This window comes from Leuresthes tenuis, unplaced genomic scaffold (assembly GCF_036924035.1).
Source record: "Leuresthes tenuis unplaced genomic scaffold, fLeuTen1.0.hap1 SCAF_15, whole genome shotgun sequence".
Lineage (NCBI taxonomy): Eukaryota > Metazoa > Chordata > Actinopteri > Atheriniformes > Atherinopsidae > Leuresthes > Leuresthes tenuis.
This window is the reverse complement of record NW_027325369.1, coordinates 29740836-29754662: the sequence shown is the minus strand read 5'-3', so window position 1 is coordinate 29754662 and position 13827 is coordinate 29740836. Positions and strand designations below refer to the sequence as shown.

Genomic DNA, 13827 nt, shown 5'->3' with positions numbered 1-13827 from the left:
TTCCCCCATTAAACTGTCAGCAAAAGGCTTCCATACAGCACACACTTAATCAATCTGATTCTATTGTTGCCTGCTATGCCTCTATGTCGAACCATGCCATAAACCTATAATAATTGCAGCATTTATGGCTCCTTCAGCACTGGTATTGCTACATACATGAACTCTAACCTTTCAGATAAGGAATATTTTATAATAAACACATGTAAACAGTAAATTTATTTTATAATATATTTTATGGTATCGTCACATTACGGCTTGATGTTTCGCGGCAGTTTCCAACTTTAACATATTAAACAAAGTTAGTAACTCATCCGCTTGCACAATTTAAAACCAGTTTAATAAAAAAGTTTTCAGTCCAGTGGACCCTCTCTTGTCCTCAGAGGGCTTTGTCCTCTCCTGTGATGAAGAGGTGAACGGGCTTGTTGGAGTGCAGCATCTGTCCGGCTCGCTGTGCTCCGGTGATGGCGGCCAGTTTGTGGGTATCGTAGCGGGAATAGAGGGCAGTGCAGGTCCAGCTGGCCTCCTCCCCCCGACCCCCTGCTGCCAGCATGTTACACACCTCGCTGTAGAAGTGGGGGAAGGAGGGCAAACCATAGAATATCAGGTTCTGGATCCCTTTGATGGTGTACCTGAATGAAAACAAGCACAGAATCAAAGTTAAATGTCAGAATGTCATTGCATTTTAGCAGCACTTAACAGCTCTTTTGTTGGTGTTACTGTTACGCACCTGGATAGACACGATCAACCAATTAAACACTATTTATTCATTATATTTTATTAAAGGAGACATACCTTGCCCTTTTTTCTCAAGCTGACACTATCTCCTGAGCTCTTAATTGAATGTACTCCATTAAAACTGCTTATTCTTTACTGTTGACTTCATTATCATGCATATTAGCACCATTTTTACATGCAAATGGGTCATTTCATTCATGGCTGGTTCTGTCCACAGTGTTTCAAGAGATCACAAAACATTACAAGTGGCTGTCGAACTGTTCTCATTTCCTACTTTAAGATATTTCCACCCAGCAAACATGTTGGTTGGTGGTGCGGAGGCACACACCATATATCCATCCATCATCTTTCAGGCCCAGGAAAGAAACCCACACATCCCCCTCCTGAGCGACACTCTGCAGCTCCTCCTGGGCGTTCCCAGGGTGATACATAATCCCTCTGAAAATGCTCTCCTCCCCATCCTGATCAGAAGCCCGAACCTCAGTCGACTCCCTTCAATGCGGAGGAGGAGCGGTTCTAGCTCCTCCCCCCATCTGTAAGGCTGAGCCCAGCTACCCTCCGAAGGAAAATTATTTCAGCTGCTTGTACCTGCAACCTCACTCTTTGGGTCACTCCCCAGATCTGTGACTGTAGGTGAGGGTTGGAGCAAAGATGGAGCAGTAAACTGAAAGCTTCTCCATCAGGCTCAGCTGCTTCTTCGCCAACAACGAACCGGAGCAGCGCCCTCATTACTGCTGACGAAGCCCCGATCCGTCTGTCCATCCAACTCTCCATCGCTCATGTGCAAGATCTCGAGATACTTAAAACTCGTCCTCTTGAACCAGAACCTCATCTCTGTCCTGGAGTACTCAGCGACCCAAAGACTATACTATCAAAAATGATCATGACCCCAATTTGGTACTCGATATCAGATCAAGACACAACTGATGAAAGCTGTGTAGCTACAGGTAGACTACAATAAGAAAGCTGCAGTGTGCAACATGACCTGAGCTAAATCATCCAACACCTGATGGATTCACTGACAGAACTGACCTCTTGTAGAAGTGGAAGCGTTCAGTGAAGAGCAGGAACTGTTTCTCCCCCTTCTGGAAAAAATGCCGGGCTCGGGAGACTTCTGCCTTGCTGGAATACTCGCAGATGCAGGTAAAGTTCACGTCTTCTTTCTTCATGTAGTTTCGCAACCGAACGTAGTCGAAGTAAGACGGGACGTAGATCAGAGTGTGGGACATGACGGAGTCTTTGTACTGAGGCAGCACTTTATCTACGAAGAACTGAAACCTAAAAGGCAGAACGAGCATCAGCAAGGATTCAACGAGCTGCTGCAGTGATTCTGATGAAAGTCAAACAGACGGCATGAAGGTGGCTCTTTACGTTTCCAATTGGCCACCTAAAAGATACAAGATGCTCAATGATTTCTTGGGACTAAATAGTAATAAATGAATGTAAAACAGAAGAGTGAACAAGCAGCTGGGAAAAATGGGAAGATGTTTGTCGTCCTTACCGAGCATCTTGATCCATGAAGCTGTCTGAGGAGAACATCTGGAAAACGTGAGGCAGCTGAACCAGCACCTGGCAGATGGAGCCTGTTTTTGGCATGTTTTTTGTAGCAATCTGGGACAATAACAGCACAAACCGACTTCATCAAGTGGAAATACTTCATGACGTTAAAGGCACATGGGTTCAAACATGAAAACTGGACTTGATCTTTGGGATTCAGAGCAGATGTGGAGACATGTTTATCCCCTTTATTCCCATCCAGCTCTCTAAGCTCTTCAAGATAATTTTGATCACCAACTGTAAATCCTGTATGACGCCATTAAAGATACGAAGCTGCTCTTAAATGACAAAAACCCTCAATCTGACATGTTTCCTACAGAAACTCAAAAACAGATAATTTCATGCTTTTATGGAGCCAAAGAAGTTTGTCCAACGCGCTCGAAAGAAGGAGGAAAAGCATATTCAGTTGGTTGCAATCTACAACTTCCCTGCTAGCTGCCACCAGATACTAGCTTTCAGGATTAGCTGCCCTGGGATCAGCTACAAATGCGTTTAAAAAGAACCAAACACCCTCTGTGTTTGAGCGAGTGAACGGTCTCACGTCTGATCACAGACCGTTTTAAAGAGCTGTGGAGCAATAAAACTGAAGACACTGTGTGCAAGCAGCCAGCTGAATTTGGGTTCAAAATGCTCCAACAACATAAGCTTCACTGAATATGTGGAAAAAGGTGATGAAACGAAACAGGAACAGTTGAGAAAGCAGCACGACAAAGTAAAACAACAAAGGAAATTCCAACAGAGTTGGTTGGAAAAGTTTCCCTGAATCCTCTAAAAGAAGAGGAACAACAACACCGTCTAAAACTCAGGAGTTAAGTTGGAATAAGATTCAGTCACCAACTTATTTTGGAGCATTAAAAAAGGTGCATTCAGTTTTAAAAAGTCCTATAAACAGCGAATGTTGCAGACTCAACATCCTCACATGAGAACTGTCTTAGTGTTATCACGCCGTAGATCATCGACTGTGTGACATCAGCCTGGTTATTAAACGTATTCATCAGCTGCCACTTCAACCCAACTGAACTTTACAGTGACAGATGTGTCCCTTTTTATTGACTCAGTAAAAGCGTCTGATCCTGATGACCAAATCACCACATCTTCCTTCTTATAACGAACAACAGATCAAAGTAGAAATCAACATCAAAATGCAACTAACTTGTGAAAATAAACATTTAATTTAAACATTTTTTCAGATGAAATCTTTGGATTTTAGTAAGTCTCCAGTTTTTATGTTGATACTTTTCTAGATTTTGGTCATAAAGTGAAAAAGAATGAAGAAACAGACCCTTGTTACCTCAAAACTGTCATTTTTAGAGTCATTTATAAAAGACTCAAACACAGCATGTTGGACAAATGTTTCAGTAAATAAATTACAGATAACTGACCAAATCTCTGTGGATGTTTTCCCCAAACTGCCCATCGACAAGGAAATTTATCGGCAACGAGTGAAGAACAGATTTCCTGAGTAATATGAGCAATAATGAAATGTAAAATGGCCGACCTGTCCTCTGTAGTTAGCGCAGTGCTTTGTGAGGATGTTGTTGATCTGGGGGTCCTGGATGGAGCTGAAAACCAGCGTCTGTCTGTAGTGTTTGGCCCAGTTGTTCAGGTTCCACATCCTCACCCTGGAGAAGTCGACTCCATGAGAGTCCAGCGGCTGCAGGTTCATGTGCTTCATCACATGCTGGTGGATGAAGACGACAGACACAAGCTCAAGCACTTATCGTTTACAGATTATCTATCACTGATCAGCTATAAAACGCGACTCTTTAAAGTATCAAAACCTTTGAAAGCTGCATCAAACCCATCAGGATGAGATTTAACATATTAGGGTTCAAATTCAGCACTTTCCAGCTAATTTAATTCACAAATAAGGCAGAATTTGCACATAAATGTAAGGATATACACTGTTATAGAGCAGGATATTCCACTGGGTGAAATTTCCACCAAAAAGTGACAAAAAACTGAAGGAAGAAAGAAAGAATGGCTTCCCCAGAGAGGATTTAATCAGGGGGAATTACTGCAGATGAGGGTTTGAAAAAGTAAGGAAACAAATCTGCTCATAACTGGTATGCAGGTAAGAATAGAAACTAAACGTGCTGTTGGCCAGCAGGTGGCGCCACTTCTCCCACAGAGGTGAAAAGTAGAGGGTTGCACAGATGCCATGAAGCAATGAGACTCTCCTACCAAGACATGTTCCCAGTTCTGCATGAGGCAGACGTCCGCCTGGTCCACCACCACCAAGTCGATGGACGACAGGAAGTCAAAGTCTCTTTTACTTTCTCCTTCTGCTCCCAGCACCGTGCGAAGGCCCAGCGGCGATGCGATGATGATGTCAGACGAGTAGAAGGGCGCGTAGAGACGTACGTTGCCCTTGACTATGGACACACCTGGAGAGGAGAGAGCACCGCAGCAGACCGTCAGACTTAAACTCAGAAAGCTGTCGTAAACTCCTCCTTCCGGCGGGCCGTACCGATCCTGAAGTGGTCGTCCACGTTGCCTGAAAAGATGGCGTGATAATCATCCGGCCGGCGCAGGTTGGGCGGCTTGTCATCCGCCTCCTCTCCAAACTCCTCTTTGAACTTCTTCTTGTTGCTGACCACAATCTTCTTACCTTTGGTCTCCAGCAGACTGATGAGCGTGTGGACGACTTGAAGCGCGACGCCCCGAAACGGAAGGAGAATCAGAACCTGGCGCAGAGATGAGAGCACCGTAAACACCTTCTCACCACCAAAAATGTCTTTAAACGGGTTCAATCCAAAGCTCTGCTCTGAACACACTCACACCTGAGCTTTGGTTTGGCTTACACTTTAGATTCAGAGAAAATATCCTTACCAGATATCACCAAGATAAGCGATAATGTGATCAGGTCGTAGGAGGTTAATCTTTAACCTTTTCTGAATGATTAACGCTTTTGTGACCTAAAACGCACGATTTTTGGACATCTTTTGTGAAAAGCCGCTCTGGTGTTTAGATAAACAAAAAAAAAAAAGCCTTTAGGAATGACCAGAAATACAGTTTTGTGTCATCTGTGGCTGATGTGACGTGAAATAGGGCTGCTGCAAATAATTATTTAGGCAATCGAGTGTTCTATTGTTCGGTCACTTAATCAAGAAATACTTTGACAATCACAACTATTTAAAAGAGATACATTTGAATTACAACTGGCTTTAATATGTAACCACAATAGGGGCTGGGTCATATGGCCAAAGAACTCCTTTTCTACAAACATTTCTCCTCCCGACATCGATAACAGGAGCATAGAACAGCAGCCATTAGCTTTCTTTCTATTAGCTACCTGTTAGCTTCTCTGCTACCGTCTCTACTTCCATATACTGTATTTTAATGCAGCTGAAATCATAATAAAGCATCTTATTTTACTTTTTGAGGAATCATTTCAGCTCTAATGTGAACCACGAGAGCAGGCACATGCAACTGCTGAATTGAACTAAAAATGATTCAATCATCATAAATTATGAGGTAGGCTGGATTTTTAAAGTCTCTAACTTGTCACCTGCACACAATACAGTGGAAGATGTATTGTTGCTGATAGAAGGTCAATATGATGACCAACAAATGGTCGCCACCCTCACAGAGCAGGTCTGAGAGCTGAAATCAACTCATCACAGGCCACACACGGCTCCCTGTGTGGACCTGCCACAAAGGTTGTTGCTTTGTTGAATATGAAACCCTTTAAGTTGGCAACAATAAGAAGTTTTAAGCAAGTCCAGCTCAGCATGTAAGAAAAACACACTGGTAGTGAGGTAATACACACAGCATTAGATTATATCAGTGTGCTGTCAGATTCCAAACCTCCTATGAAAGAATACCGGTATAAAACACTTTATGAGTTTTGAGTCTCATTTGAAACATTTAACTTCCACTGAAGGGATCTGTTAAAGATGATTTACTCTATAAAAACAAAGTGTCTGAAACATCCTCCAGACTGTGGGAGATAATTGTCATTTCGATAGAAACCAGACCTGATTAATGCTGCATGACCCTGGAAGGGTCAGTCTTGAGATATATGGTTCCAGGATTTTAGAGAAAACTTATAACATGTCAAGATGTCTGGACTTTCCTTATAGAAATCACATGAGGAAGAGAACACCTGAAGACGGACGTGCTGCTTTGCACGTACCTTAGAGCAGAACAGGACCTGGTTTCTTTGTTCGAGGTCTTATCTCTGATGCATTCGAGCTGTATGACCCTGTGTACACAGTATTAAAGAAGATTCTCCACTAAAGACTCCTCCGGCCTCATCTACTTTGACTCTCGGTCCTGATGACAACAGAGCGGTTGCCCAGGAAACCCTCCTCACACATTTGTAACCACAGTCTGCGTGTTTTATTTCAGCCTATACAGCTACAGTGGTCACAGATCCAAACAGGAACGATTTACTCCTAAAGAACAACTAAAAAATGTGCATTTTAGTAGCTTACCTTGGGTCGGGTCAGGCCTTGGTCTCTGGGTTCATCGTATGGCTCAGCTCCAGCTTTAGCCTGAGTTTTCCGCTCTCTTAGCAGGGCGTTGTGAGCCAGAACTCTGGAGTTGGCCTTCAGGACATGGTTGAGGACATGCAGGCAGTATGCACTGCGCACATGTGGGCCCTGCTTCAGAGGACATGTCTCTGGGTGATACAGATCCTTGTATGTGCCCATTAGAGCGAGCAGCTCCAGCTGGAGAGGGCTGATCTCTTCAGCTGCTCCTTTAGGATTTGAGGCCTGGTTCATATCCTTCCAACTGTTCTCCAAAAGTTTGTGGAAAACTGGGAGTTTTGTGTCCTTCTGCGGACCAATGGGGCCAAACTTCTCCAGGGGATTGGTGCACAGAAGAGTTCCCAATTTTGGCCACTAAGAAAGAGAAAGTAAAGGCAGAAACTGCAAGTTAAATCTACTCTAAAGGAAAATTCGGATGATTATTTAATGAAACTGTGATTAATACCGTAATCTGAGTCTTGGATTTGCAGCCAGATGTTATCTTCTCTACATCCTCCTCAGTCAGCTCTGTGTCCAGATGTTGTAAAAACACATCTGCAAGTAAAGAATCAAAACAAATTCATGTTTTAACTGCATATTAGAAAATTAAAGCAAGCAAAAATTCTAAATCCTTTCTTACCTTTACTGTCGTCATGTTGTTCAGAGTCTTCCTCTTCCTCCTGCTCTCCTTTTCCCACGAAATTGGTCTCCAAACAGAACTCGGACTCGTGCTCCTTGTCTATAAATTCATCACCCGCCTCCTTCTTCTCCTCTGCTGCCTCTTCATCTGCAGGTTCCTCTTCCTCCCCTCCATCTTCTTCACCATGTTCACTTCCATCTTCACCTCCATCACTGCCTTCTGCATCAAAAGACACAACAGTTTTCAGCTAAATGAACAAACAGGAAACGTGTTTTAGGAACAAACAGCTTACCCTCTTCAAGAAACTCCTCCTCCTCCTCTTCCTCATCACTGCTTTCCTCCTCTTCACTCTGGGTGTCACCGGCGGGCTGACTTAGAGTTGAAAGAAGCTTCTGATAGGCTGTTTTCTGCTCTGGTTCTTCTTCTTCCTCTTCCAGCTCATCAAGCTCTGCGTCTGATTGTTCGGGGCTTGATGGCTACAACAGAGATGAGAGCAAAATAAATTTTTTCTTCATCATACGGCCTCTGAATCTCTCAGCAGTATTTAATACATGTTGTTTCCTTATACGATCAGATTAAAGTTTGATTGACCTGAAGTCCATTTATTAATAACTTTGTTTCTTTTCCACCTCACCTGATGATCTATAAAAATCTTTTATCATTCATAATTTGGCCTCTTAGTACAATTCTTGTTTGTTTTCATCAAACCTTCAAAGGAACCCCGTGATCAGTTTCTCCATTATTATGTTCATTTATGTGGGGTTTGATTTCCTTTTTCATGTCTTCTACCAGTTTACTTTTGATCATTAATATCAAATTAAGCTTCAAGACTGCTTTTTTTCCCGTTTTTTAATTGAATATTTCACACAGTCTTATAAATCTACGCTTCTAATCCTAAACTCTTGAAAACAGCATCTAATACCAATATATTATATATCTAATAATATCAATAAAAATAAAAAAGGTCCTATTTATGACCCTAAGTGGACTTTATATATTCCAGAAAAATGAATAAAGTCTCTTTTTAGAGGGTTAACAGTTGTTCATACATCAACCATTCCCAGTTAATCCGAACACAACTTTAACAATGGCGAAATACAAACATATTCCACAAATATTCCCAAAACAAAACTTGAGGCTGTGACCATTTTAAGGAGAGAGTGCCATTAAATCTTAGAACTAGCAGCACAACTGCATCTATTTCCTGTTTTCTTGGTAATATATAAAGAAATTAAGTAGACTTAGACTTGCATTATGCATTATAATGTAAGTTAATGTCATGGTTTGTAAATTAAACAACTCTTCTTACCAGGTCCACAATTTCAGTCCTTTCAGGTCTTTCATTTACTCTGTAAAAAAACACAAGAGCACATTAGACAACAAACAGTTATAAAATTATTGGTTTGTTATTGACATTCATTAAAATAATGCATCAACTTCTGCTATTTAATGAACATATAAGAACATCAGTTACTGTAAAAGTTAATTTCTTACAGTAAGTATGGGTTTATGTGTGCATATTACATTAAATTATAAAGCGATTATAGAACACAGATTTGTGATGCTTTTAATATGTTGTAAACATACTGCTGTGCTTTATTACAGTTCGATTTGTTAGTTTCAAACACTTCCCACACTAAGTACTTACAATCCGGTCATTTAACTTTAACTTTAAATGCATCCTGAAGAATTATTTACACTTTTACGAGTCCAAATAACCGGATATATTTCAGCAAAACCCACTCAAAAATATGTCGGGAATCTATTAGCTATGTCTGTTACGTTGACTATTAATGAACCACCTCTGTCGAGGGATTTTAGCTTAAAGTTTTAGATAAAAATAAGTAAACTTTCTCACAGTACTTTGAATGATAGTTAGCTAGTTGGCTAATAAAAAATAGCCCATTATCAGTTTTAAACAGGTCGATGTGCGGCTTACACGTCGTGAAACGGATGCTCCTCTCCAAATTCCTTCAAGTGTTTCTTCTGTTTCTTAGATAAATTAGTGAAATGCTGCGTTTTCTGCCTTCGTTTCCCCATGTTGTGGTTCTGATATGCCGCTACACGTGTGACAGTCCAGCCTCTTCTATGGCTGTTTCAGCGGGGCAGCGGTTTTGTGGCGCCACCTACAGGAGCGGAGTGGAACTGCGCGCCCAATGTTTATTGTTAAAAAACTACCTTTGAACTAACAAATAACACCATCAAACTACGACATTGTTCTCACTTTCAAGTTTACAGTATTTCTATGTTTAATTATGGAAATTATGTATCATCCATCAAGATATCAGCTCGTTTGTATATGTTTCCTCGACAGAAACAAAAGGATTTGATAAAGACATGATTCAAATATACAGTATTGTTACATTTTGGTGATATATTACAGTCTAATGTTTTTACTGAAGGCTATGGATACATCAAAAATAAAAGAGGAATTTTCTTTTATACAACAAAATGTTCTTTAAATGAGGCTATGAATAAGATATGAACATGGTTGAGGCAGATGGCCGCTTCTTGGTTTCTTTGAATTGGCTCTGTATGTATGAACTAATTTGGAATTGAATTAATTGGTTTTGGTTGCATTACTTGAAATGGTTTGAATTTAACTTTGAAGTGCCTTGAGATGATATTCAACGCTATATACATAAAAGCTCAATTGAACTGAATTCATATATGACCAGTTTACATGTTTACAAGTGTGCTTACAGTTAATTTTCATCATAAATGTGAGGAAATGTGCTAAATATGAGAAAGTTTAGATAAATATCCTAAACTGACAACATTTTTACATAGGTCTGAACCAGGCTGAGATCCGGAGGGGACCAACCATGGTGGAATTAGCCAAGACATCAGTATGATTTACTGTAATTAGATTTAATTATCTATCTATTTCTTTTTAGAGCTGGTTTGATGGGATTGATGCAGGCTCTTTGATCAAACAATACAGCCTTCAGACCCTTCTGTAATTCAAAACTGGTCCATTTGCATTAATTTCTGATCATATCAAACATTTTGTGCTTACATCTGAGGACTATAATGTCAAAATTCATGTTGAGTTTGGGGTTAAGGACCCAATAGCAGGATTAACAGTCAGATGAGGAGGCGAAGACAGGCAGTAAGATGGACGAGGGTTTTAATAAAACTTAACAGAAGGATCTGCCGAGGCCGGATAAAGAAACACAGAAGAACGAGGATGAAAAACCAACAGAAACTGACAACAGAACCACATGAAAACAGTGATCCAGCAGAGAGCAAAGGAAAAAACCAGGGGAATATAAACTGACGGATGACTACAAAATGAACAACAGGGAGGTGGTAAAACTAACAGCAAAAGATAAGGATCTACCAAAATAAAACAGGAAATAATGAGACAGAAAACCAGAACATAGAAAAACTAAGACACCAGAACACAAAAACCCACCGATCATCACATATAACAGCTTCAGTTTTTACATTCTACTGAAACAAATGAGCAAAATACATAAAGTGACACATTTTACACATCAAAGTGAATGTAATTACTCTTACACAGATCCAGATTATTTACAAGAACTCACTTTTTCTTCTTACGTCTTGATGTGTTTGTGGGTTTCTCTGAGGAGGAGCAGGACTTATCCAGATGAAGGCTGGATTTAAAGTAAGATTTGTTTAATTTACACTAGATTTCATGCTCTCATGGGCCATCAACGATCATCGAATAAGTAAGAAGATATTTGTAAAAACCTTCTGCTAAAACACGTTAGACTCCAGACATTAGAAGTGTTATAGAATCCAGACATTAATGTTATGAAGGAGGTTATTGTGGGTTATATTGTTTTTACGGGTTTTTACGGGACCGTAAACAAGGTGTGAGCATTTTGAAAACTAACCTTGATCAATTATTGAACATGGTAATATCACTTTACTGTTTGCCTGTTTTAGCTGTTACCATGGTAAAGGCCCATCTATTATTAAGTATTCGGGAGTGTGATAGTCGTACTCTGGGTGTTTTCGGCTCATTTTCACACATGTCAGTGAGGATGTTATTGTTGACAGTTGTGCACCATTATGGCTTAAGCTGAGAGATCACGTCTGTCTTTTTCTGAACGGGATGTGAGGCATGTGAGACGTATTTCCATGGAGGGGCCAAAACTGAAACAGGAGAAAGAAGGAGCTGGGAAAACCGTCAGGTTTAGAGTAGCATCTGCCAACAGCGGCCGGGTCCTGGCCGAGGTGTTCAAGGATGAGAGGAGCTGGTGCGTCTCAGCGTCGGACTCTGTGGACTCTGACGGGACCAGCAGCCATGAGGCAGAGCCGGGCAGCTCGCTGACCCCCAGCGAGGCCAACCGCCATCTGAACGGCCTGGCGACGGACGCTCCCGTGGACGAGAACGGCTGTGAACCTGACGACCTGCTTCTGTACGCCAGTGCCAAGAGAGAGATGCTGTTCAGCAACAAGAGGATCAACATCTGCAGCAAGAACGGGACCATACGAGGGGTGAGGAACAAAGTGAGCGCAGGCCAAGTGCTTTTCAACAACCTCTCCAACACGTACTCGGTAAGTTGCTCCTGCAAAAGACTAAAAAATAACATTTTAAACTGCAGTAATCATCCAAATATTCGTGTCTTGTCTTAATGCGTTACAATGACATCTACACACCTCTGTAAAACGAACCGACCTTGAGGTGACATGACCTTTATTCTCCTCCTTTAAGGGTTCCCACCGTCACCAGAGAAGGAGGCTGTGGGAAAAACAATGATGGGTGTTGAATTTCAGCAGGGAGAACCAGCTGAGGACTGCCTTACAGGATCCATCTTAAATTTAGGAATATCTGGGCACAAAGATACTCACCAGTGACTTTTATTGCTACAACTAATACCAAAAAGTCCAATTCTGCTAATGTAAAGCACTTATAGTTATAAATAATTCATTTATATGTTAACGTCTCAGTTTTAAGAAAATGATGATCTAATAACTCAGCATTTTGATATATGAACTCATCATTTAAAAGGTCTGAGATAAAGATATTTCAAGATAATATCTCAAACTCTGGCATTAAATCTCATCATTTGGAGATATAATCCCCAAAACTTTGACATGAGACATTAACTCATAATTTTTTAGATAAAAAGACAACAAAGGCTTCCATACAATATCAATATTCCAGTCTGTGTGGGTTCTGATTCATGTTTATCCAATATTATAATTATTTAAAACAATATAGATCAAGTAATGGACCATAATGCATTTGTCAGCATATTACATTATATTCTGGCTACAATTTCAGGTGATTAAAACATTCAAACCTGCTGAAATCAAATTTAAAAAGTCTCCATTTAAGCCGCCGTGTTTCAATAAGGACAGAAAAGTGCAACTAAAACAACTAAACCAAATATCTAAAGAGTTTCACTTTTTGCTCAGAGACACAGGAGGAGTTTGGGAAAAACACTTTTGTATTTTTATAAGATGCTCAGAATTTGATATGATTTTGATATCTGGTGGAGTTTCTCTCATTAAATAGCTGAGTTTTGGGAATATTTTGTAAACATTTTGTAATAATGTTCATGCAGGATTGGTTACTTCTTGTTACATATATCACATGATTCACATATATTGCATAAACTTTGACTTTTGCCTTATTTGAGCCATTGCATTAGGTTTTACGCTCCATACACAGCTTTGCTCACAACTTTTATTCAATCTTACAAAGGTTTTTGAAAACAATTCGCATGTTGTATGAAAATTTAAAAAAAATTTTTGGAATAAATATAATTGAGTCTGTCAGAAAGTGTCAATTAAATGTCTTCTCCAAACAGTCCAAAGTCCACAGATAGTAAGTTTGCTTTCATAAATGGCAGAGAATCAGATTTTTGTAAAGCTGATAAACAATCAATCATCTGAGTAGCTGCTTGTTAATTTTCTGTTGATCTGCTATTAACTTAATTTCTAGTTTTAAATCATGACAAACCAGAGTAATGATTTACTGGTCATTTCTCATCAAAACCTTAAATCTAATAATCTTTATTTCTAAGCCTAGATAAATTCATTTCTTATTTTTGACTGCATTGGACATCAATAAAAAACTCCACCTTCAATAATGTTGAAAAGGTGGAAGGCCCCCCACATACTGCATCTATTCCACCAGCATGGATTCGTAGTAGAAGAGTCCGGGTGCTGGACTGACCTTTCACCCCCCGAAGACCCAGGAGCAGAATCGTCTATCAGACAAGAATGGGACAACATTCCTCTCCCAAAGGTCCAGCAGCTGGTCTCCTCAGCAGGTCTTTCCAGACTGTTGTTAAAAGAAGAGGGGATGCTACACAGTGGGAAAAACATGGATTTGTCCCAACTTTTATGAGACATGTTGCTGCCATCAAATTAAAAATGAGCTGATATGAAATAGTAAAATGTCTCCCGTTTTGATACGTTTTCTATGTAATTTTG

The 13827-nt window shown here is 40.3% G+C and overlaps 2 protein-coding genes and 1 long non-coding RNA gene across 4 annotated transcripts; 1 reads left to right on the top strand and 2 right to left on the bottom strand.

Moving 5' to 3' along the window:
* Positions 1-315: 315 nt before the first annotated feature.
* utp25 (UTP25 small subunit processor component) lies at positions 316-9500 on the bottom strand. 2 transcript variants are annotated; one of them, XM_072365677.1, is made up of 12 exons: positions 9347-9500; positions 8717-8756; positions 7700-7883; positions 7408-7626; positions 7234-7322; positions 6732-7142; positions 4763-4979; positions 4477-4679; positions 3791-3973; positions 2237-2346; positions 1768-2013; positions 316-629 (listed from the first exon to the last, which is right to left on the bottom strand). In XM_072365677.1, the coding sequence occupies exons 1-12, from the start codon at positions 9445-9447 to the stop codon at positions 377-379; spliced, it is 2256 nt and encodes a 751-aa protein (XP_072221778.1). In that variant the 5' UTR covers positions 9448-9500; the 3' UTR covers positions 316-376. The 2 variants fall into 2 exon arrangements, with proteins under 2 accessions (XP_072221778.1, XP_072221779.1); XM_072365678.1 differs by having other exon boundaries at positions 7408-7623.
* A 2020-nt stretch (positions 9501-11520) lies between these two features.
* grxcr1b (glutaredoxin and cysteine rich domain containing 1 b) lies at positions 11521-12310 on the top strand. Its single transcript, XM_072365497.1, has 2 exons — positions 11521-11940; positions 12098-12310. The coding sequence occupies exons 1-2, from the start codon at positions 11521-11523 to the stop codon at positions 12140-12142; spliced, it is 465 nt and encodes a 154-aa protein (XP_072221598.1). The 3' UTR covers positions 12143-12310.
* Positions 11811-13665, bottom strand: LOC140270356 (uncharacterized). Its single transcript, XR_011907706.1, has 3 exons — positions 13568-13665; positions 12043-12124; positions 11811-11961 (listed from the first exon to the last, which is right to left on the bottom strand). It is a non-coding gene; the product is annotated as an uncharacterized lncRNA (long non-coding RNA).
* Between the last annotated feature and the right edge of the window lie 162 nt (positions 13666-13827).